At 36.8% G+C, this 23,622-nt stretch overlaps 1 protein-coding gene across 35 annotated transcripts in view; it reads right to left on the bottom strand.

The window, feature by feature from the left end:
• LOC113058246 (elastin-like) overlaps nucleotides 1-23,622 on the bottom strand; it is a 121,956-nt gene that overhangs the window by 85,427 nt on the left and 12,907 nt on the right. For 34 of the 35 annotated variants that reach the window (XM_026225996.1, XM_026225999.1, XM_026225994.1 and 31 more), the window contains exons 2-4: nucleotides 12,262-12,339; nucleotides 11,892-11,930; nucleotides 9,184-9,243 (exon numbers count right to left, since the gene is read on the bottom strand). In XM_026225996.1, the coding sequence (XP_026081781.1) occupies nucleotides 9,184-9,243; nucleotides 11,892-11,930; nucleotides 12,262-12,339 (177 nt within the window). The remainder of the gene's footprint in view (nucleotides 1-9,183; nucleotides 9,244-11,891; nucleotides 11,931-12,261; nucleotides 12,340-23,622) is intronic. The other variant, XM_026225965.1, reaches the window with a different exon arrangement.

Below are 23,622 nucleotides of genomic sequence, written 5' to 3'. Positions count from 1 at the left end.
AACAGTCCAAGGTAGAGGTCAAGGCAGGCAGCAAAACAATCAATAAACCAGATAAACAGTCCAAGGTCAAAACAAGGAGGCAAGGCAGAGCAAAGAAACATGGATACAGGGAAACAAGGTACAGGCTAAACAATAATCAGCAAACTGTGTGTGGATGTGTACAGCCTTTATAGTCTAAGACTGGGGAGACTGATGAGGTGATGAGAGACAAGTGATTGCAATTGATGAGTCCTGGCAAAGGATAATGGGAAATGGAGTCCAGGGAGAAGTAGCAAGAGTCTGGAATGGAATGCCCTCTAATGATGCTCACGGGCACTCCAGCTAGAGATTGTGACAACTTTCATGCACATTATTTTGCGTTCTTTTTTGTATTTTATTCTTATATTTTTATGGTTTACTTTTATTTCATTCGTTCATAGCTATATTTATGTATATTTTCATCTGTGTTGTATTCCTTAATAATTGCACTGTCCATGGAGCGAATCTGACTCACATTTCACTGCTGGTTATATATGCTCTATATAATTGTGTATGTGACGAATACAAATCTTTAATCTTGAATGTGTATTAGAGAAATAACATTTATTTTATAATTATATTTCTCCCCATTTTAAATTATTATTATCCAATGAAAGGTTAGATTTTTGTGATTTAAAAAAAATAAAAGATCAAAAGGATTAACAATGCAGATTAATTTTCACAGCCTTCATTGATCATATTTACCAAGGGTGCCCATATTTTTGGGCATGACTGTAAATTAGGGTTATCTCTCTCTGAACATGGAGAAGATGAAGGAGAGTGTTGTTGACTTCAGGAGAGTGCATACTCAGCATGTTCCTCTGACCATCAACGGTGCGACTGTGGATAGAGTGAACAGCACTAAGTTCCTGGGTGTGCATGACAGAGGACCTCTCCTGGACTGACAACACCGCACCACTGGCCAAGAAAGCACAGCAGCGTCTCTACTTCCTCTGCAAACTGAGAAGAGCCTCGCTCCCCCCTCTCTCCAGGACATTTATGGAACCAGTCTAACCTGTAAAGCCCTCTGCATCGCAGGTGATCCCACACACCTGTCACACAGCTTCTTCAGTCTGCTGCCATCAGGGAGGAGACTGCCTCCTTTCTTTTGCCTCAGGCACCACTGTCCTCTGAACCCCCTCCCCTCTTTTGCACCCCTGCCAGCTCCCATATCCCCAGGTCTTTCCACTCCCCCCTCCCACCATCAAACTCTGACCTGAACCAGTCACTTTGTGCAGCATTGGTCACCTAATTACCTCATTCAAATAGCTCTTCAGTCAGTTTAAATAAAGAACTGCTCCCTGAGCTTTTTGTAACTTTAATCAGACTGAATTAGCTCTTTTGCACCACAGACATCTGTACTGTTTGGATGTCCTACAGATATGCCTTATACAACATTAGGAAGATTAGACCCTTCCTGTCAGAGCAAGCCACTCAACTTCTTGTCCAAGCTCTTGTTCTCTCCACACTGGACTGTTGTAATGCTCTCCTGGCAGGCCTTCCCGCATGTACTGTCAAGCCTCTGCAACTGATCCAGAATGCAGCAGTGAGGGTTGTCTTCAATGAGCATAAAAAAGCTCACATCACATCACATCACTCCTCTCCTCATCAGGTTACATTGGCTACCACAAGGTACTGATGCCTGCCTTCAAGATGACCACTGGCACGGCACCAAAATTATTAAACTCACTGGTAAAATCTTACGTGCCCTCCAGAAATTTGCACTCTGCAAGTAAACGACGCCTTGTGGTGCCATCCCAAAGAAGTTCAAAATCACTCTCACTGACCTTTTCCTGGACTGCGCCCAGCTGGTGGAATGTGATCTGTACTAGACTAATTGCGACTTTTCATGGCACACACTTACTGTTGTTGTTCTCTTGTTGACCTGACTGCTTCTATTGTTCCCATTTGTAAGTCTCTTTGGATAAAAGCGTCTGCTAAATGATTAAATGTAAATGTAAATGTTTACTTCACTGGTTTGCATTCTTTCTGCCATGTGCATTGTGCTGCTTTATTTAACTGTATTTTTTTAACATGCCCTTATTTGTATAGTTGTATTTTATATTTAATCTTTATCTATCTGTATTTTTATGTTCTAGTGTTAGTGTTATCTGTATGCACCAAGGTTCTAAGAGAAACACAATGTTAATTCTCTGTATGTATGTGCTGTGCATGGGGAAGAATTGACAATAAAATTTGACTTGACTTGAATTAGGATTGCAGGGTTTAATGAACTCGTCTCTTTATGTAATGTACACAAACTTTCATTTTGTCAGCTTACATGACCAGAAAGGGTCAAGTACGTAAGGGACATATGAAAAACATGTATGAAATGTTCTGAAGCTGTCACCTGTAATCCTGTTTTCACTGGCTAATATGTGAAGGGTTGGATAAGAGGCCAGGGAAGACTAATTATTAATTAATAAAGTTCGCACTTTAGAATTTTACACTTATATATATATATATATATATAATTTAATTGAACTTAACATGAGTTTAGGATTGGAGGTCATCATGAAGAGTTTAATACATAGTCTTTTTACTCTGCAAGGTTCTCTTTTTTTTTTTTTTACACAAATAAGACCTTGAACTCTTTCAGAGAAATGGACCTGAAGAACCGCTTGAACATGCTTTTTGCCACCAGCTGTGGTTTCTATGGCACCCCTCGGATCAATGGCATGAGCTCAATATTTTGCAAAGAGCACTTTTTTTGGAGGGGGCTACAAATAATCAGAATGATTGATTGACTTCTTTATTATTTATGTTACTGTAATTGTGTTGTTGTCTCTGAGTATTGTGTTATGGCGTGTAAATTTAGAGAGCATGTGATTTGTCTGCTGTCATTGTGGTTTGTGTGTTGGAGGTCAAAAGCACTGCATACCATAAACAAAATCCAGTTGTATGATGTCATAAACAGACTGTATTCATCAGATGAATCACTTCACCGATCCTATCCCTTCATTGAAACCCTCAGAATCAAACTCAAGACATTGGTAGAGTCATGCTCTATATTTTAGCGCACTATAATAATGATCATACAATTTTTTTTGCGTATTATATTTGCTATTGTTTTGAGTGGAATGATCTAAACATATTTACTTAGATTTTTACTGTTACTATGTTCATTTGCTTTGTTCGTAGGGATGCCATTTGTACTGTGTCATGTTCAAATCACCCTTTAACCCAGCGCTATTTTAAAAAGGGACAAACCCAGCAGTTGGGTTGTTTTGACCCAGCGGTTGGCAGAGGTATAAAGTCCATGGGTCAGAAAGTAAAAGTCCTGCCATATGTTTATTCCACTGTTTCACCAGAGGAGAACCAAGTCATTCCTTTCAAGTCACAAGCAAGTCTCAAGTTAAATCCCAAGTCCTCAAAGAGTTAAAGTTAATGAGATAATTAAATGATGATTATGCATTAGTGATGAACATCTGCTGGTGACAATCAATATCATTGAAGAAAAGTGAAACGGAAGAACTACAACTGACTTCAGCCATAGCCTTAGATGAAATCAACAGTTTTTTCCTGTGTTGTTACCCAACATGCATTGCATCATGAAGCATTTTGTTGATTGTCACCATTGTTGAGATTAATATGCTGGTTCTTGATGTCTGAGTGTGTCTAAAAAGTACAGTAGTTATTTATTTTTTAATTTTATGTGTATTATATATGTTTTTTTAATTAATTCACTATATCTGTTAAAACAACACTTTGTTGTAGTTTCACATGGCTCTTATTGCAAAACCTAAACATATAAATAAAATAACTAACTTTGCCTCACTGTAAGACACCACAGGCATTTCTACAGAAAAAAAAGATCTAACACAGCAAGTCAAGGGTCAAGAGTCCATCTAAAGGTTACGAAAAACAGTATGACACCATGGTATAATGAGCACATTCCCAAAATAAAGAGAGCAGCCCAGAAAATGGAGCACAGTTAGAGGAAAACAAAACTAGAGGTATTTCGTATTGCTTGGCGGGAAAGTAACCTATCCCACAGAAAAGCATTCAAAACTGCAGGATCTGATTACTTTTCTTCTCTTTTAGAAGAAAACAAACATAACCCAAGGTATTTATTCAATACAGTGGCTAAATTAATGAAAAATAAAGCATCAACAAGTGTTGACATTTCCCAACATCACATCAGTAATGACTTTATGAACTACTTCTAAAATCGCTACTATTAGGGATAAAATTTTGTCCATTCAGCCATCAGCTTCAGTATTGCATTAGATAGTGCACTATAGATCTCCATGAAGAACAGTTCCACTCTTTCTCTACTATTAGTGGAGGAAGAATTGTATAAAGTTGTTAAATAATCTAAACCAACAACATGTATGTTAGACACTATTCCATCTAAGCTCCTAAAAGAGGTGCTTCCAGAAGTCTTAGATCCTCTTCTGACTATTATTAATTCCTCATTGTCTTTATGATATGTCCCCAAAACCTTCATGACCTGCTCTTATCATCTGATCGTGGTTGTATCTCTCTATTAGTCCTATTAGATCTTAGTGCTGCGTTCAACACTATTGTCCACAACATTCTTTTTTATAGACTAGAACACTTTGTTGGTATTAATGGAAGTGCATTAGCATGCTTTAAATCATACTTATATGACCGCCATCAATTTGTAGCAGTGAATGAAGAAATATCATATTGATCACAAGTGCAGTGTGGAGTACATCAAGGCTTAGTACTAGGGCCATTACTCTTCACGCTTTACATGTTACCTTTGGGATATATCATCAGGAAACATGGTGTTAGCTTTCAATGTTATGCTGACGATACTCAGCTCTATATGTCTTCGCGGCACGGCAAAACACACCAATTTGAAAAACTAATGGAATGCTTAGTCGATATAAAAAACTGGATGACAAGTAATTTCTTACTGCTAAATTCTGAAAAAACAGAAGTGTTCATTACAGGCCCTTCTCAAAAAAAGTAGCATATTGTGATAAAAGTTCATTATTTTCCATAATGTAATGATAAAAATTAAACTTTCATATATTTTAGATTCATTGCACACCACCTGAAATATTTCAGGCCTTTTATTGTTTTAATACTGATGATTTTGGCATACAGTTCACGAAAACCCAAAATTGCTATCTCAAAAAATTTGCATATTTCATCCGACCAATAAAATAAAAGTGTTTTTAATACAAAAAAGTCAACCGTCAAATAATTATGTTCAGTTATGCACTCAATACTTGGTCGGGAATCCTTTTGCAGAAATGACTGCTTCAATGCGACATGGCATGGAGGCAATCAGCCTGTGGCACTGTTGAGGTGTTATGGAGACCCAGGATGCTTCAATAGCGGCCTTAAGCTCATCCAGAGTGTTGGGTCTTGCGTCTCTCAACTTTCTCTTCACAATATAATACCATGGTCAGTAAACCATTTACCAGTGGTTTTGGCATTGTGAGCAGGTGCCAGGCTGTGCTGAAAAACGAAATCTTCATCTCCATAAAGCTTTTCAGCAGATGGAAGCATGAAGTGCTCCAAAATCTCCTGATAGCTAGCTGCACTGACCCTGCCCTTGAGAAAACACAGTGGACCAACACCAGCAGCTGACATGGCACCCCAGACCATCACTGACTGTGGGTACTTCACACTGGACTTTAGGCATTTTGGCATTTCCTTCTCCCCAGTCTTCCTCCAGACTCTGGCACCTTGATTTCCGAATAACATGAAAAATTTGCTTTCATCCGAAAAAAGTACTTTGGCCCACTGAGCAACAGTCCAGTGTTGCTTCTCTGTAGCCCATTTCCTGCACACGCCTGTGCACGGTGGCTCTGGATGTTTCTACTCCAGACTCAGTCCACTGCTTCCGCAGGTCCCCCATGGTCCTTCTCCACAATCTTGCTCAGGGTCCGGTCACCTCTTCTCGTTGTGCAGCGTTTTTTGCCACACTTTTTCCTTCCCACAGACTTCCCACTGAGGTGCCTTGATACAGCACTCTGGGAACAGCCTATTCATTCAGAAATTTCTTTCTGTGTCTTACCCTCTCGCTTGAGGGTGTCAATGATGGCCTTCTGGACAGCAGTCAGGTTGGCAGTCTTACCCATTATTGCGGTTTTGAGCAATGAACCAGGCTGGGAGTTTTTAAAAGCCTCAGGAATCTTTTGCAGGTGTTTAGAGTTAATTAGTTGATTCAGATGATTAGGTTAATAGCTCGTTTAGAGAACCTTTTCATGATATGCTAATTTTTTGAGATAGGAATTTTGGGTTTTCATGAGCTGTATGCCAAAATCATCAGTATTAAAACAATAAAAGACCTGAAATATTTCAGTTGGTGGGCAATGAATCTAAAATATATGAAAGTTTAATTTTTATCATTACATTATGGAAAATAATGAACTTTTATCACAATATGCACATTTTTTGAGAAGGACCTGTATAGGACCTAAAAACTCTGCATGTAATAACCTAGAACACTGTCTAAGACTTGATGGCTGCTCTTTCAATTCTTTGTCATCAGTTAGGAACCTAGGTGTGGTATTTGATAGCAATCTTTCCTTAGAAAGCCACATTTCTAGCATTTGTAAAACTGCATTTTTCCATCTCAAAAATATATCCAAATTATGGCCTATGCTCTCAATCTCAAATGCAGACATGTTAATCCATGCATTTATGACCTCAAGTTTAGATTAGTGTAATGCTTTATTGGGTGGTTGTTCTGCACGCTTATTTAACTATTTAAACTGAACTGAGATGACATGACTGAATTCAACGATGAACTGTCTTTAACTGTCATTTTTGAAACACTGTTTTCCTAACTGATGTTGCTCATTTGCTTTGATGCATTGTATTTTGTTTAAAACACTATATATACAAAGGTGACTTGACGTGACTTAAAGCAAACATTGATCTCCATGATGGTGGCATCATTTTAACCAATAAAATATCAACGTCTGATCCTCTGTAATCCTCAGTAACAGCAGGTGTTCATCACTAATGCACATTCATCATTTAATTAATCACTTAATTATCTCATTAATTTTAACTCTTAATGGTGACATCATTGCTGAACAACTGCACATGATTGTGTCAAAAAGGAAAATGCTTTTGGAAAATGGGGGCCAGATCCAGTCAGAATGTGCAGATTTTAGTTTTTTCTTTGGAGGCACATGTGAATTTTGTGGAATAGAACTGAAGTAAAGTAACATGCACACTCTCATCATCATTACATTAATGAACACACTATGGACAGGGAGTGTTTACAGTTTGGTTGTCAATAAATGAATGAGAGATCAAAGTCTGTGAAAATCTGTATGTCTTTCTGCAGAGCTCTGCTGGCACAGATTGTGTGCGGCCTGAATGATGATTGATTCTGAATTTGGCCAACGGCTGAACTGCAGGCATGGACTGAGCCTATTCAGACACTGCCTTACAGCTAATCTCAAATACATTCATTCATCTTATCTGAGGATTGTGTTCATGCTAGATCATATGTTGCATATCAGCTAAATGTGAGGCCTGGGGTTTGAATATGACTGCTTCACCTCAGAACCGCTAAGTATTTTTACCTCAAAGATGAAATGCGAAAGATTAGACAATTGTCTCCTGCTTTGCACCAATGATCACAGCCAAAGACAACTTCCACTGCAAAATCTGATATCGTGGAGTAGAGTAGCTCTTTCAGAGAGAAAAGGACTTTCTCAGAGGAGCCAGAAAACTGCTCCAAAGTTTATTGAGCCTGGCTACATTTGTTTAATTACTCATCTCTCCAAACATGTCACTGGAATCGGCACTGCTTTAGGAAATTCAATTATACCCAAATGGTGCTAATGCACCAGTAGTGCTTGGTTTGACAATAAAAGCAACAATATTTATATTACAGTATCAGAATGGGTCCAGTTGCACTTGGTAGGTTCCAAGATTTCCACTTATTGTACTGCATGTGTTCCGATAACACATTCAGATCTGCTGGCCAATTGATTGTTATGTGAAGTAAATCTCTGCATCCATGGTAGAATTAGTGCATCTAAACTAATATTTGACAGTAGAGACAAACAAGAAAATATTTGTAGCCAACTGTCAAAGTTAGGATTAGTTCTGTTAAAAACAGCTATTTATTAAATTCGAGTAAATTCGAGAATTACAGCATGACATGGCAATATTCAAGGACTGGAAAGGAAAGGAGACACTGACCTGTCAAAAGGGTGCCAGTTCAAGCTTGACAGATAAAAGAGATTGAGATACACCCGAAGTGTCACCGAAGTGGGTTAAACACCACAATGATAGGTTGGACTTAGATTCAATACACAATCACAATCATCGCCTTGCTGGACTTTGGCCTCACCACTTTCTCACTGATGATTGGTAACATTTGATAAATAAAACATTTCCCAAATCCCGTCAGGAGTAGAGCTGTAACATCACCTCCATTCAAAATATGAACTAAACACTCTTATAGTTTGCAAATGCCAGGAATATCCTCCACCACAGAGCGAATAGCATCCTGTGTCTCCATGTCCGCTGTCATTTTAGATTTCCTTAACCTAAATTACAATCTTAAATTTGGCACTTACCGTCTATGTCACAGCTCTCAGACCGCCCACTGTTAATTGGTTGGATAGCTGGTGAGGAGCTGGAGATAATCTTAGAGCTGTTTTGCTATGTCAGACTGAGAACTGAAATTGAGCTGAAGTACGTAGTGTAATGTAGTCAGGCTAAAAACAGGTAAACTAACCAAATGTTTGGGGTCAGTATTTATTTATTTATTTATTTTTTTCACTTTTATTAATCAAGGAATTATATTGATCAAAAGTGATAGTAAAGACATTTATAATGTTACAAAAGATTTATATTTCAAATAAATGCTGTTCTTTTGAGATTTATATTCATCTGTGAATCCTAAAAATAAAATGTATCACAGTTTCCACAAAAATATGGGAGAGCACAACTGTTTTCATCATTGATAATATTTAGAAATGTTTGCTGAGCAGCAAATCAGCATATTAGAATGATTTCTGAAGATCATGTGACACTGAAGTAATGATGCTAAAAATTCAGCTTTCATAGCAGACATCAATTACAATTTACCAGATATTCACATTTTTTTTTAAATCATTTTATTGCTTTGCTAATTCAGTATATGGATTGCCATACTAGTAAGCGTGCAAGTGTAAGCGTGTACTAGTGTGGTTGACCTTGAATAGCTCTTACCAGCTCCATAACCTCCAGCCCCTAAAGCTCCTGTCCCAGCAGCACCTCCATATCCTCCTGCTGAACAAGAGATTGCTTCATTAGCATCATCTCACACATTACATCCTATTAACTTCCTTACAGCATCTGCACATGGCAAGACATGACCTCACCAAGTGCTGCCCCCCCCCCCCCCCCAAAAAAAAAACACAGCTGAACATTTCATACTTGACTCTTGCTTTAATATAGTTATATATATCCATGTGGTTTTTAAGTGTTCACTTGATAACCCACTGATACTACAAAAATGTGATCATATTGGAATTTTATTTTAAAGGATGGAACTCATGAAAAACACTATTCTGATTTAGAGGGCTTGAAACAAGGCACTTGTACTGCAGCCAAATACATACATGAATCTGGCTGATTGATCATTGGGCTGTTTGGATGGTTGGTTGGTTGATTGAGTGAGTGAATAAGTGAGTAAAAGAGCAGATAATAAAATTAGTCAATGAGGTCTGAAGGATGGGAAACAATACAGGTTTCTGTTCTCAATGTACTCAAATCAACCTACAGTGTTTATACTCGAAGCAAAATGTGACCCATCACGGAAACCAGTGACACAAGTCGGCAGCACAACTTTCGAACAAAATGAGAAAGAAGCGTTTTTTTTTTTTTTCAAAATTGGTGATTTTCGTTTTTTTTGCAGAATCTGTTAGTTGAATTCACAAAGAAGCCTATCCGTGTTTGAGATAGCAGTATGGGTATATTTAAAAGCGTACATTTTGAGGTTGAAATCGGCTTGTTTTTCTGAGATTCTAGCACGCAGTAGGGGCGTATCATTGTCTGTGTGTATTTCCATACTGGATAAGCCGGCTTTGTTTCTTTTGTTATTGCCCCCGCCCTCCGAGGGAAGCGTGGCTACTTATTATGCAGTGCTCTGGCCGGCTCTAGCTGATATCAAAACTCAATGAAGATAGCCGCAGCAAAGATGATCGCAGACGAGCTGAACCGTGGCCGTTACACAGAAAATGTTTTGAAGTACTTCTTCGACAAGCCGGATGCTTATGAACAAGCGCTCACTGATTCTGAAGATGATCTGAGCGACTATGAAAGCAGCATAATAAGACTGTGTAATATCCCTAATCTACAACTGAGCGAAGATGAAGACGAGGAAGAATGTATTGGACTGGTGTCAGACGAGTTGGACCGTAAGATATCAAAGGCTGTATCGATAGCAACATTTGATGGGGATAAAGACAAAGAAATGGGGAAAATCCATGACTTTGACTGTAAATGCTACATGAGGAGAAAGGTAGCCAGAAGCTTTCTCCAGACATTATGTACAACATATGGCTGGATTCTTTAGCTGCGGAAAAAGACGAAGGACATGCAAATTATTGGACATTTAGAGGCAAACAGACGCACAGTGCAAACTTTGGAGATGGTTACTTATTTCATTGAAGGCAACGAGATCTGCAAGAATACTTTTCTGTTTCTTATGGGGTGAGTTTCCATAAACATCAAAGTTTGTCGTTTTGTGTTCATTCTAATAACACATAGACATTATCTCATGTTTAGTCCATGTTTAGACCTTACGTTAGCTACTTGCATTTACACGTTACGTTAAGTCTTTCCTGCCTGAGGTCATTTTTTGTTGTACGTTGCCATGGTGTTCACGCGTGCAAAACTACTACGGTACCTCAGCATTTCACAGACGCACTGTGAAATGACTGGTTACATGAGCCTAATCTCTTTTCAATAAAATCCATGCAAAAGTTAATATCAGATCATTTTAGAATACAGCATAGGATGTACCGAATATTCTTCAGTTTTATGCAAAACAGAAAAATGAGGAATATAATATCAGACCTCTGTTATATGGCCAAAAATAAATGCAAAAAAAAAAAGGTTTTGCATAGTTGTCTTTGACACATGAAAACTGTAACTATGCATTTTACAAGGTAACACGTTGTAACCTTGCTCTCACTCGAAATGTGTCCCCACATTAAGTCCTTGAATTTTAGTTTATCATAGTTGATCATAACTAGAGATGAAATGGCATGAAAATTTCATTTCATTATTATAGTGACCAAAATGATCACGGTTATCACAGAATCCTGTTCAAAAAGTCCTAATGCTACACAATGAAATCAATTCCACAAGTTTTACTTTTTGTTTACGCAAACATTAAAATAATAACATTTAAAATGATGGCTAGATTTTAAAGGAGTGTCTTGCAACGTTATTTACAATGCACAAGTTCAAATAGAGTTTTGACAAAAAAGGTTTTATAAAAAGAGAAAACTCATATACTTCAGCCTCTAAATCATTTTTATAAAAGTAAAAAAAGATAAATTACTGACATTTACAATGTACATTATCCTTTATTATTAATAGTATGCGCCCAATTTTTCCCATTGTGTCTGTCTTTGCTATGCAAACATGCAGCTTTACAGGGGGTATGGCTTATGTAAATGAGATGTAAATAGATGTAAATGAGCCCTATTGTCACTCCCAGCAGTGAGAACAGATGAGAACTGCACAATCTTTAGAGGCTATTTTCTGCTTTTTGAGCTTTTTTGAGTAACTACCTTCAAATGGCCACAACTTCTCCAAATATTATCAGATTTCCATGTGTTACACATCGTTGGAAAGCTTGGAGACTACACTTTCAGAATCTGTGAATAACTCAAAATGCCAATGAGATTGGTCAAAAATGATCTTACCTGCTGCTTTTGCTGCTTTGTATTGGGACGTCCCAGCACCTGTTAAAACCAGTAAAGATATAAAGAACTATCAGTGCACAAGAGTTCGCATCTTGTCAAATGTAAGATGAAGATGGTTCAGCTTTACTCTCAGATACCACAAAGCTTGTGAAATGCATCACATCTTTTAAACTTTCAAGAGTTTTGTTTGAGACACATAGTAGCAAGTCAACAAGATATTCACTTGAGTAGTATCAGATGTTGTATTAGAAATCCATTAATTGAGCTCTGATCAAAATCGCAATCACCATCATAGCCATTGTCATTTCGTCATATGGTATAAACTATAAAAAAAAAGTAGTGAGCGGGTCATGGCTGTAGTTGGTTATACCTGGGTAAAGTCCAGCGCCTGGTAGTAATCCAGCAGCTCCTGGTCCTGCTCCAGCTGAACCCGGTGGCACATACAGCCCTGAAACAGAAAAACAAGCATCATCAGGGTCTGTCTTTCATGTTTCCCAAGCCTGACATGCAAGGAGAATAATTCAGACAAAAGCTGTGTCTCTAAGGAAATCTAATTCTGAAAATACTGAAGGTCATGAAATGCATTTCTCTGAACATTTAGCTGATGAAAGTCACTCTTAGTAGTTCAATAATTGTATCAATTTGATTCGGAAGTGAGCTAGAGAAGAGGAGAAATGCAGAGAGCAAAAACAACTCTTTTTCAGAGTATGTATGTGTGTGTGTCTGGGCTGGTTAAGTGCTTGCGGAAAGTGCTTTTCCTGAAAGCTGTATCCTTATGTAAAAATCAACAGTATATCAAATGTTTACAAACCAAATGCTTTGCACAGCCAACTTAATCACAAACTTAATTTGATTGTGAAAAGAATTGGTTACACAGCAAAATGAGTGTGGACTCATATAAACACTGAAGCAGTGTTAAAAGTAACACTGAAGCAGAGTTGAAGTTGCAACTAAAGCAAACACTGACCACTAGAGCTGTAATCGGGCCTTAAAAGTTAGGCCCGACAGGACCCGAGCCCGACAGGTTTCGGCCCGAGCCCTACAAGTACATTTTGATTGACAGCTTTTTTAAAGCCCGAACCCGTTTACAGCCCGACATTATTCTAATGTGCACACGCACACAGCTCTTTTGCCTTTTGCCAACAATGAGCAATTTATTCATGTTTTAACATAATTTACTCATAACTAACGTAGACTAGACCACTTGGAAGTTGGAATAAAGAAATAAAATAAGTCCTGTGTCACATCGTAACATCTCAGCATTCTAGACATAGGCTCATTTAACCTATAAATAGACCAACGCACCAATAAAAACGAGTCATTTAAAAAAAAAAAAAATTAAGATAAATTTTAAATTAAGATGGGTATTTGGCAATAACGAAATTAAGATAAAGGCTCCACCGGATTTGCTTTATTTAATAAAAGAATAATGCCAACATTAGCGTAAATACTCTGTCAACATTATGCATTTAAGACTCAATGAATATTTAGTTATCATTTGAAAAACCTTTACTCACAGAGATTAGGCTAGGTCTACATGTTTATGTGGAGGAAAATGATTGAATCCACTGTAGATGTCTTCAGCGCGCTCCTGCGCGTGCGTCATGATGGTGCGTCATTATTCACTCATTATTCTCATTATAAGCATGGTTAAAACTTTTCCACACCTCAGACTTTGCTTTAGTTGCTGGTGCAACCAAAACGTAATCACCAGAGGCAAGCCTCCTTTACACCTGCTCAGCATTCATTTTCGCATCTTTCTCGCGCTAATCGAAACACATCACATGACCACTCGTTTACCTCGCAAACCGGAGCGCAAGCCCGAGCCCGGCCCGAGCCCGCGTAAGATGATAGAAATTAAGCCCGAACCCGTCTCGGTTGGTGATTCTGCTTGTTAAGGTGTCTTCAATAATGCTCAATCATAACTCAATTAATTTTTTTAATTATCTCATTAATTTCACCTCTGCTTCAGTGTTACTTTTAACACTGCTTCAGTGTTTATATGAGTCCACACTCAGAGTGTTAAATTAACACTGGAGATTTTGCTGTGTAGACTCTACAAATTTAAACTAATTCAGTGCTTCATAAATAAGGGATTTACATTCATGCATTTAGCAGACACTTTTTTCCAAAGCAATTTACAGTGTATTAAGGATATAATTTTTTTACCAGTATGTGGATCACAAAGAGGTTAATGATGGAACTGCATTCCTGTCAAAATATCTTTAAACTGAAAGACAAATACAGACTTTATCTGTAAATCCATAAATGAGTTTTAATTCATTGCTCATTGTATTTATTAAAATATTAATTGCAAGATATAGCAATAGTTTTATTGGTATTTATTGGTAGTAGTATATATTTGTTGAAATAATATGTAAATATGTTGAAACACTAGGGGCCTGTACCATGATGGTAGCTGAACAAATTCAGAGTTACAGGATTAGTTTTGTGTTGACAAATCCAAACCTCTCCAATCCGGCTTTGTTAGTACCATGATGCTGTTCATCAACTTTCTTTGTCAACTCAGGCTTTGATCCTGAGTTTGTGGAGCGCGTGCACATGAATGTGTGACATCACTGGCAAACAGCCAATCATGGCCTTGCAACACAAAGCAAGTTTGATTTACTTCTCGCGAGAGACCCAGCGAGATTCAAAAGTAAAGGTTAAATGTTTTGCCTAAGGTTAAGAGATTAAAGAATATGACAAATGTAAAAATCATATAAAAAATAAAGGAGGGCAAATAAAATAAATAGTCTTGCTCTTTCAGTGCAGTGACAAGTGAAACTTGTTAAATTAGTTTATACATTTACAAATATATAGAGACTCGAACATGTAAGGTCAGATTTTTTATTTTTTTAATCTTTAGATACTACAGCTTTTTTATATTACATGATCTGTATACATTAATATTTATTTAAAATAAATGATTTAAAATAACTGTTAAATTAAAATTGCTTGCATGTAAAAGATAAAAATAATAATGATAATATGATATAAATCATAAAATGACTCAGTAATTATCATTAAAGCCATACTTCTATTTTATTTTTATTTTTATTTCTTTTTGCATTAGTAACCTTTAATTTAGAGCAATATAAACTGGGGGAGTGTCTTTGTGTCAGACATGTGTCACTTCTCTCACATCTGATTGGTCCAGCTTCAGTTTGAGATCTCTAACACAGAACATAGCCTGCCCCGGAGTAGGTTAGCCGTGCAGCGTAAGATACCATGGCAACGAACACCGATTAAAGCCGAGCTACTTTCATAGTACCTAAAACCCAGGGTTGGCGGAAACTAAGCTGAAACATAGCTGGCTAGCCACCTAATCCGGCTTCATGGTACAGGCCCCAGGTCCCCGTTTTTCGTAATTCGTTTACTCAGTTAGATGGTTTTGATTGTTGATTATTTGGTTCTTCGAAGCTAATCCTGGAGTTGCTGTCATAGCAACAGGTCCGTAAGCGTAATTCTATACATCTATACTATAGAATTACTATAGGATCTTAATATTATATAATATTTCTTATTATATAGCATCTTATGTGTGTGTGTGTGTGCTAATTACAACAGTGAAATAAAAATGTAAAACCTGAACAAATACTAGAAATCATGAATATAAATAATTGGGAATCATGTAAAATAAAATACAATAAAAGCATTTTAACATGTATGTAGTTTTGGTTGTATCCTTATAAAGTGTCTTTTTTAATTATATGATGTCAGTACGTTGCTGTCTTGCCGCCAGCCTGAAGGTCTGGAATCTATGGCAGCTTTAATTAGCCAAGGCCCGCCCATGAGAACGACATGTCAAAAAAACAATCACAGTTCGTTTATCATTCATTGTCACATTTCAAGGCATGGAAATGCCTTGAAACTCTCTGACGTATTTTAAGGATTCTATGCTGCAAACTTTAAATATTTCACATACATTTGAGAATCCAGCATTTAGTTGATCCTGATAAGCACTCATCATCACAGTAAACACGATGGCTTTCTACTTTAGTAAGGGGGTATGGCGCCACGGTATCTTTGTTTCCAGGTGGAATGTTAAAGGGGGGGGTGAAATGCTATTTCATGCATACTGAGTTTTTTACACTGTTAAAGAGTTGGATTCCCATGCTAAACATGGACAAAGTTTCAAAAATTAAGTTGTACGTTTGAAGGAGTATTTCTGTTCCAAAAATACTTTTTTGTCAAACTTGTTTGTCACAAGTTTCGGAAAGTTTTTTTTCCGAGTATGGCTCTGTGTGACGTTAGATGGAGCGGAATTTCCTTATATGGGTCCTAAGGGCACGTCTGCCGGAAGAGCGCGCATTCCCGTATAGCAGAGCACTGAGAGGCTGAGCACAGAAATTCACTGATCAGAGCGAGAACGTCGCGAAATGTCACAAAAGGAGTGTGTTTTTGGTTGCCAGGGCAAGACAACCCTGCACAGATTACCAAAGAAAAAACAGCATTAAGGGACCAGTGGATGGAGTTTATTTTTACAGAGCATCAACGGAGTTGTGCAAGTGTTTGTGTTTGTTTCCTGCATTTCGAAGATGCTTGTTTTACAAACAAGGCCCAGTTTGACGACGGATTTGCGTATCGTTTATTTCTTAAGGATGATGCAATCCCAACGAAAAAGGGTCATGATTGTGTGTTGGAACTGCAGGCGGTGAGTAAAACTGCTTAAAATATCTCTTCCTCCTTGTTAGTGCGTCCGCCTCCCATGCCGGAGACCTGGGTTCGAGCCCCGCTCGGAGCGAGTCCTTGCTGCTGCTGCTCTCGTTCAGTTTCAGCCTCGGGATCTGATTCTGGATCATAAATAAACGGCTGAATCTGACAGTTAGCCATGGTTTGTTTTGGATGATGGTTTTTTCCTCAAGGTAATGTCACAGCTTCCAAACGCTCTTAACGCAAAAGCCTCCTGGCGCTCGTGATTCTTTAGCTCCGCCCACACGTCACGCCTCCAGTCGGTCGTGTTTTTCCGGGAAAAATCGGTACAGACTATCTTTCTCTTATGAATATAATAAAACTAAAGACTTTTTGGAGTTATGAAGGATGCAGTACTACTCTATAGGTACTCAAGATTAACAGGATATTGAGTGAAAATGAGCATTTCACCTCCCCCCCCCCCTTTAAAGAATGCGACACAAACGTCTCCCAGAAATCCTGCAGAATTCAACCAATCCGATGATGACTTCGACACTCCTGAAGTGTTTCCACTTTTGTATTATGCATCAGACATTTAGCCAACGGTCTGTGGCCTGACGTGTGATGCTGAGACTACCGCCAGCCAGTTGCTGCATTGCTGGTTTTGAGTATTGATACATCTGCCCTTTACGAGGAACACTAAAAGGCACAGTAATCTTAGACAACTGATTTTGTTTTCAACTGATATGATTTTAAATTTTCGAAGCCAGACCCAGTTTGCATTACAAAATTGTGATGGAGAATGTGAACAGACCCTATGAAGACAAAGCTTTTTAATATCTTTTGCATTTTCCTCGAAGGCCATTTAATCAAATCCATACGTCCCAGCTTTCTTTTTTTGTTAATTATCAGCAATGCAGTAAGCATGGTCTTTTATTATGGAGCTGCACAAATACCGTTTGTTATTCAGTAAGAGTATATATAAAGAGTATACATGCCAGTGGCTGTGTTTCAAATCACACCCTACTCCCTCATTCACTATTCCCTACATGAGTTTACTAAAATAGTCCACCTGACAGAGACAATGAAAACTGATGAGTGAATTCAGACACTGATCAACAGCTGCTGTTAACGAGTAGAATCACCGAAGAAAAAAGAGAAAAAGACACACACAAGAACTACAACTGACTTCAGCCACGCTTTAGATAAAATCAACCGAAGATTTAAACAATCAACAAACAGCTTTACCAACTTCACTCATTACTAACCAGACTGACTTTATTTCTATCAGATCAGAGATCAAAGATCAAAAGATCTTATTGAGAATTACAGAGATTTAGATGATAATGTTACTGTTTCGTTTGCTTTAGTTGGGACCCTTGACTTTTGTACTTTAAATTTTGTTTCATTGCTGTATTTGTATCTTTATGGTACATCTGTTACAGCAACATTAATATTGATAGTCAAGTGATTATGGCTGTTTCTGTCAGGCATTATCTACTAGACTGACTTAAAGTTTTGCTATTGTAAAGAAATATTATTATTTATTTTTTTTGTTTCTTCAATATTATAAGATTGAACAGTAATGTGATAACCAGAACATATGGATTTAACAACAGTTTGAGTTTTAAATATTATGGGCAGCACTGTACACTACACTCAAAGAGAGACATCAACAATCAGCATGTGAATCTCAACAATGGTGACAATCAGAAGGTTTATGATGCAATGCATGCTGGGTACCAGCACAGGATAAAACTCATCCATGACTCCCAGCATGCATTGCAGCATGAATAAACTAAGCCCCTCGACTGTTCACTTATTTTCTTGAATTCTTATGTGCTTATAACTTTGCTTATGTCTTAAGTTTTAGAAGCTGTTTTTGAAGTTCAGAACTTATCTGTTTATTTATTTTGTGGACTGTCACCATTGTTGTGATTCATACGCTGATTCTTGATGTTTCTGTCTAAATGTCAGCCAAGGTTTTTTTTTTTTTTTTTTATGAATTACATTTTCTTAACAGTCTTTCATAATTTAAGGCTCAGCAGTGTTTCTTCTTTTGCTGTAGTATCAATATTCAGTAAGAGAAGGGACATAATAGAGTGTTTGTTCTTGTCAATCTAGAAACAACAATACCAGATTTATTTCTTCGGTTGACCTTTTTTTTTTTGCTATAACAAGTTCCAAAGATGCATTGTTACAGCATGTAAAAAAAAAAAAAAAAAAAAAAACTCAGTTGTTGAAAAGTCACGTTCAAGAGCCCAACTAAAGTAAACACTGATGTCCATCATTCTGTTTGTTAATAGCAGGTGTTCATCACTAATGCTCAATCATCAATCACAGAATTATCTCATTAACTTCACTAATTCAGTGTAACTCAAACACTCTGTAGTGTGTACACATTATAAGTGTTCACTTAAAACTGAGGATTTTGTTGTTGGGTTTAAAGGGTTAAAGATTTAAGATGAAGAAAAAACAGCATGAAATATAATTTAACAGTAATAAACTGTAATTAATTTACAGGAAACAAACTGTAGAAAAACAGTTATTTACTGTCACCCCTGCTGCCAGTAAATAACTGTTTTTCTACAGTTTGTTGCCGTAAATTAATGGTTGCCAGAAAAAAAAAAAGTTTTTCTACAGTTTGTTGCCGTTACTGTAAAATGTAAATGTCAGATTTACCAAATGAAAAAAAAAAAGTTAATTTAACTAAAATATTTGTGAACATCCATACAAAAATAATTATGCAAAGTCATACACTGATAATGAGAGTAAATACTGAACTCAACTGTATTGTGTTTTTGCACAAAGGAGAGTTTTATGTAGTTTAATGTAGTTTTGTTGTTCACCATTTGTGCTGGAGAGTAGAGCCTTCAGTCAATGATGACCCACACATTCTGATCTTTTGCTGCTTTATATAAAAACAGTAAATTTGGATTCTCCTGATGCAGTAGTGATCTCTGTGTTAAGTATTTCAGCACATACATGTGAGCTGCAGTGATTTGAGTAAAAGTCATGCATTAAGTGTTTGCAGTTTTATATTAAGAAATGTTCCTTTTCAGTGGACTCAAATGAAAGAAGTTCATAGTACTAACATCGTAGGAATGTTAGTTTTTAAACTCAAACTGTTTGAAGCAGTGGGAGTGGAGTTAATTCCCACACTGTAAAAATTTTTGCCGTTAAATAACAGTAATTTTCTGGCAGCAGGGGCGCCAGTAAAGTACTGTTAATTTACAGCTCTTAACCATTAATTTACCACTCTTATTTTTTAACAGTATTTTACCGTAAATTCTACCATGGAAATTAACTCCACTCCCACTGCTTCAAACAGTTCGAGTTTTTAAACTAGCATTCCTACGATGTTAGTACTATGAACTTATTTCATTTGAGTCCACTGAGAAGGAATATTTCTTACACTTAATGTGCAGTAATAAAGTAACTAAATACATGACTTTTACTCAAATGACTGCAGCTCATTGTCAGCTGTATTACACATGTATGTGCTGAAGTACTTAACAAAGAGATCACCACTGTATCAGCGACTCCACATTTACTGCCTTTATATTAAGCAGCAGAAGATCAGAATTTGTGGCTCATCATTGACTGAAGAACAGGCTCTACTCTACAGCACAATGGTGAACAACAAAACTACATTAAACTAAACGATCTCTCTTGTGCAAACACACATTAATACAGTCAAGTTCAGTATTTACTCTCATTATCAGTGTATGACTTTGCCTAATTTTTTTTCTATGGATGTTCACAAATATTTTAGTTAAATTAACTTATTTTTCATTTGGTAAATCTGACGTTTACATTTTACAGTATATTACTGTTTTTCCTTGACTTGTGGAGAGTTAAATAGGTTTAGGTGTTTTTTTCACTACCATGATGGAGATCAGTGTTTACTTTAGTTGGGCTCTTGAACGTGATGGCTTTTCAACAACTAAGGTTTTTTTTTTTTTTTTAATGCTGTAACAATGCGCCTTTGGAACCTGTTATAGCAAAATAAAAGTACACAGAAGGAAAAAAATCTGATATTGTTGTTTATAGATTGACAAGAACAAATACTATTATTTCTGATCTAATCCCATATCTCTTCTCTTATTGAATATTGATACTACAGCATGAGAAGGAACACTGCTGAGCCATAAGTTATGAAAGACTGTTAAGAAAATGTCACTCATAATAAATAAAAAAAAAAAACCTTTGCTGAAATTTAGACAGAAATATCAAGAATCAGCGTATGAATCACAACAATGGTGACAATCCACAAAATAAATGAACAGATCAGTTCTGAACATCACAACACATGCTACTAAAACTTAAAACAAATGCAAAATTATAAGCACATAAGAATTCAAGAAAATAAGTGAACAATTCAGGGGCATAATTTATTCATGCAGCAATGCATGCTGGGAATCATGGATGAGTTTTATCCTGTGCTGGTACCCAGCATGCATTGCATCATGAACCTTTTGATTGTCACCATTGTTGAGATTCATATGCTGATTGTTGATTTCTCTCTTTGAGTGTTGTGGGGACTGCTGCCCGAAATACTTTTTAACTAAAACTAGTCGTTAAATCCATAAATACTTGTTATCTCACTACTTTTCAATCTTACTAAATTGAAGTGTCATTGACTCAAATATTTCAACACCAAATTAATATTTGATTATTATAGCAACACTTTAAGTCAGTCTATTAGATCACGCCTGTTAGAAACAACCATAATCACTTGACTATCAAAATTAATACTGCTGTAACAGATGCATCATAAAGATACAAATACAGCAATAAAACAAAATGTAAAGTGTAAAAGTCAATGGTCAGGAGCCCAACTAAAGCAAACACTGATCTCCACAATGGTGACGCTAAACGAAACAGTAACATTATCATCTAAATCTCTTTAATTCTCAATAAGATCTTTTGATCTCTGTTCTCTGATCTGACAGAAATAAAGTCAGTCTGGTTAGTAATGTGTGAAGTTGGTGAAGCTGTTTGTTGATCGTTTAAATCTTCAGTTGATTTCATCTAAGGCTGTGGCTGAAGTCAGTTGTATTACATGTGTTTGTCTTGTTATGTTTTTTTCTTCTTCAGTGATTCTACTCATTAACAGCAGCTGTTGATCATTGTCTGAATTCACTCATTAGTGTTCATTCTCTCTGTCAGGTGGACTATATTAGTAAACTCATGTAGGGAATAGTGAATGAGGGTGTAGGGTGTGATTTGAAACACAGCCGCTGAGTGTCGAATTTGAATGTTGTTATTTTACGATATATAGCAGCAGGCTACTTCTCAAAAACGATGAATATTACCCAGAATGCACTGTTTAAATGAAAAACAGTATTTTACTGTCGAAATTTGGCCGTTTTTTTACAGCGATTTTTAACAGTGCATAGTAGAATTTACGGTAAAATACTGTATATACTGTAAAAAATTAAGAGTGGTAAATTAATGGTTGAGAGTTGTAAATTAACAGTACTTTACTGGCACCCCTGCTGCCAGTAAATTACTGTTATTTAACGGCAAATTTTTTTACAGTGGTGTTGTCATGTGAAAGAGAAAGCCACACATGGGAAGAATCATTCTTAATCAGCAGATCAGTTACTGAGATTAAAACTACAAAGGCATGCTGTGAATTGCCCTGGCACTGACTTGCAGATGAGGCAGTGAAGAAATGGAACAAAGATCTTTAATAAGCTAGTGGAAAGTTTACATATACTGTCATCTTGCTGAAACCTTCACACGCTTTGCAAGGACAGAACATTATCACACAGCTTCAAAACATGATTAGGGGTGACACAAAATGTTTAGTCTAAGGCAGGCTACACTTTTGCTATTGGAAATAAACGTCATCTTACAAGTCGGGTTTTCATTTGCCTTCACAGTGGTGCAAGTTTTTTTGAAAGAAACCTGCAGGAAATGGTGCCATTTGTGTGCTCTATGTGTCCACATGATGTGCTGATATGAGTAACAGTAAACTGAATTGTATCATATTGTGGGGAAGAATTAACTAGCCTTAGTGTGTAATGCAATATAACATAATTTTCAATACTAATACGAGTCAATTTGGCACCTGCAATCACCTATCTACTTTAATAACATTAAAATTCATAGAGGCACTTGCAAAATTGAATGATTTTTTTTCAGAAATTACTATTTTCCATTCATTTTATAAGTATATGAGCTTATCATTACTGTGCTGGTGTACACACAGCAAAAAATCCAGAGTGAAATTAACTCTGCTGGGAGTACATGTGAGACCACACTCAAGAGTGTTAAAGTGTTAAAATGGGAGTGTTAAATTAACACTGAAGCTGAGTTAAAGGTATTTGGATAATTAAGTGATTAATTGAGGGATGACCATTTTTGATGAGACCTGATGTTAACATGCAGAATCAACAAAGATGAAAATCACAATTTTAATGGTGTCACTATTATAGTGGTCAGTGTTTGCTTTAGTTGGGCTCTTGACCCCTAAAATGTTAAGTTGGATTTAGTTGGATGTTATAACTGAGTTATAAAACTGATGGACAAGTAAAGACTATTGTAATTACTGAATTAAAGTTGAAGTTACATTGTTGATTATTGCAGCCCTATGATTCTTCAGCAAAGTATTTCCAGCATTTTAAATACAATCTGAGGAATTTCTTAAAAGTTGTTTGTTCAAAAATCTTTCAAAAGAGTCTTTCCTTTAGACATGCAAACATCAAGAATCAACCTGTGAAAATCAATAAAAGAATGTTGCAATGCATTCTGGGTGCCACCTATAGAAACTCATTCATGGCTCCCATGATGCATTGTGGTATGAATAAATTATTAGCTGAATTGTTTGTTCTGCTGGGAGTACATGTGAGACCACACTCAAGAGTGTGAAAGTGTTAAAATGGGAGTGTTAAATTAACACTGAAGCTGAGTTAAAGGTAATTGGATAATTAAGTGATTAATTGAGGGATGATTGACCATTATTGACGAGAGCTGGTGTTAACATGCAGAATCAACAAAGATGAAAATCACTATTTTATGTCACCATTATAGTGGTCAGTGTTTGCTTTAGCTGGGTTCTTGAGCCTTAAATTTGTAATGTCAGATT

The sequence above is a fragment of the Carassius auratus genome, chromosome 40 (genome assembly GCF_003368295.1).
Source record: "Carassius auratus strain Wakin chromosome 40, ASM336829v1, whole genome shotgun sequence".
Taxonomy (NCBI): Eukaryota; Metazoa; Chordata; class Actinopteri; order Cypriniformes; family Cyprinidae; genus Carassius; species Carassius auratus.
Note: the sequence above shows the minus strand (reverse complement) of the source record. Positions and strands in the feature narration are given on the sequence as shown.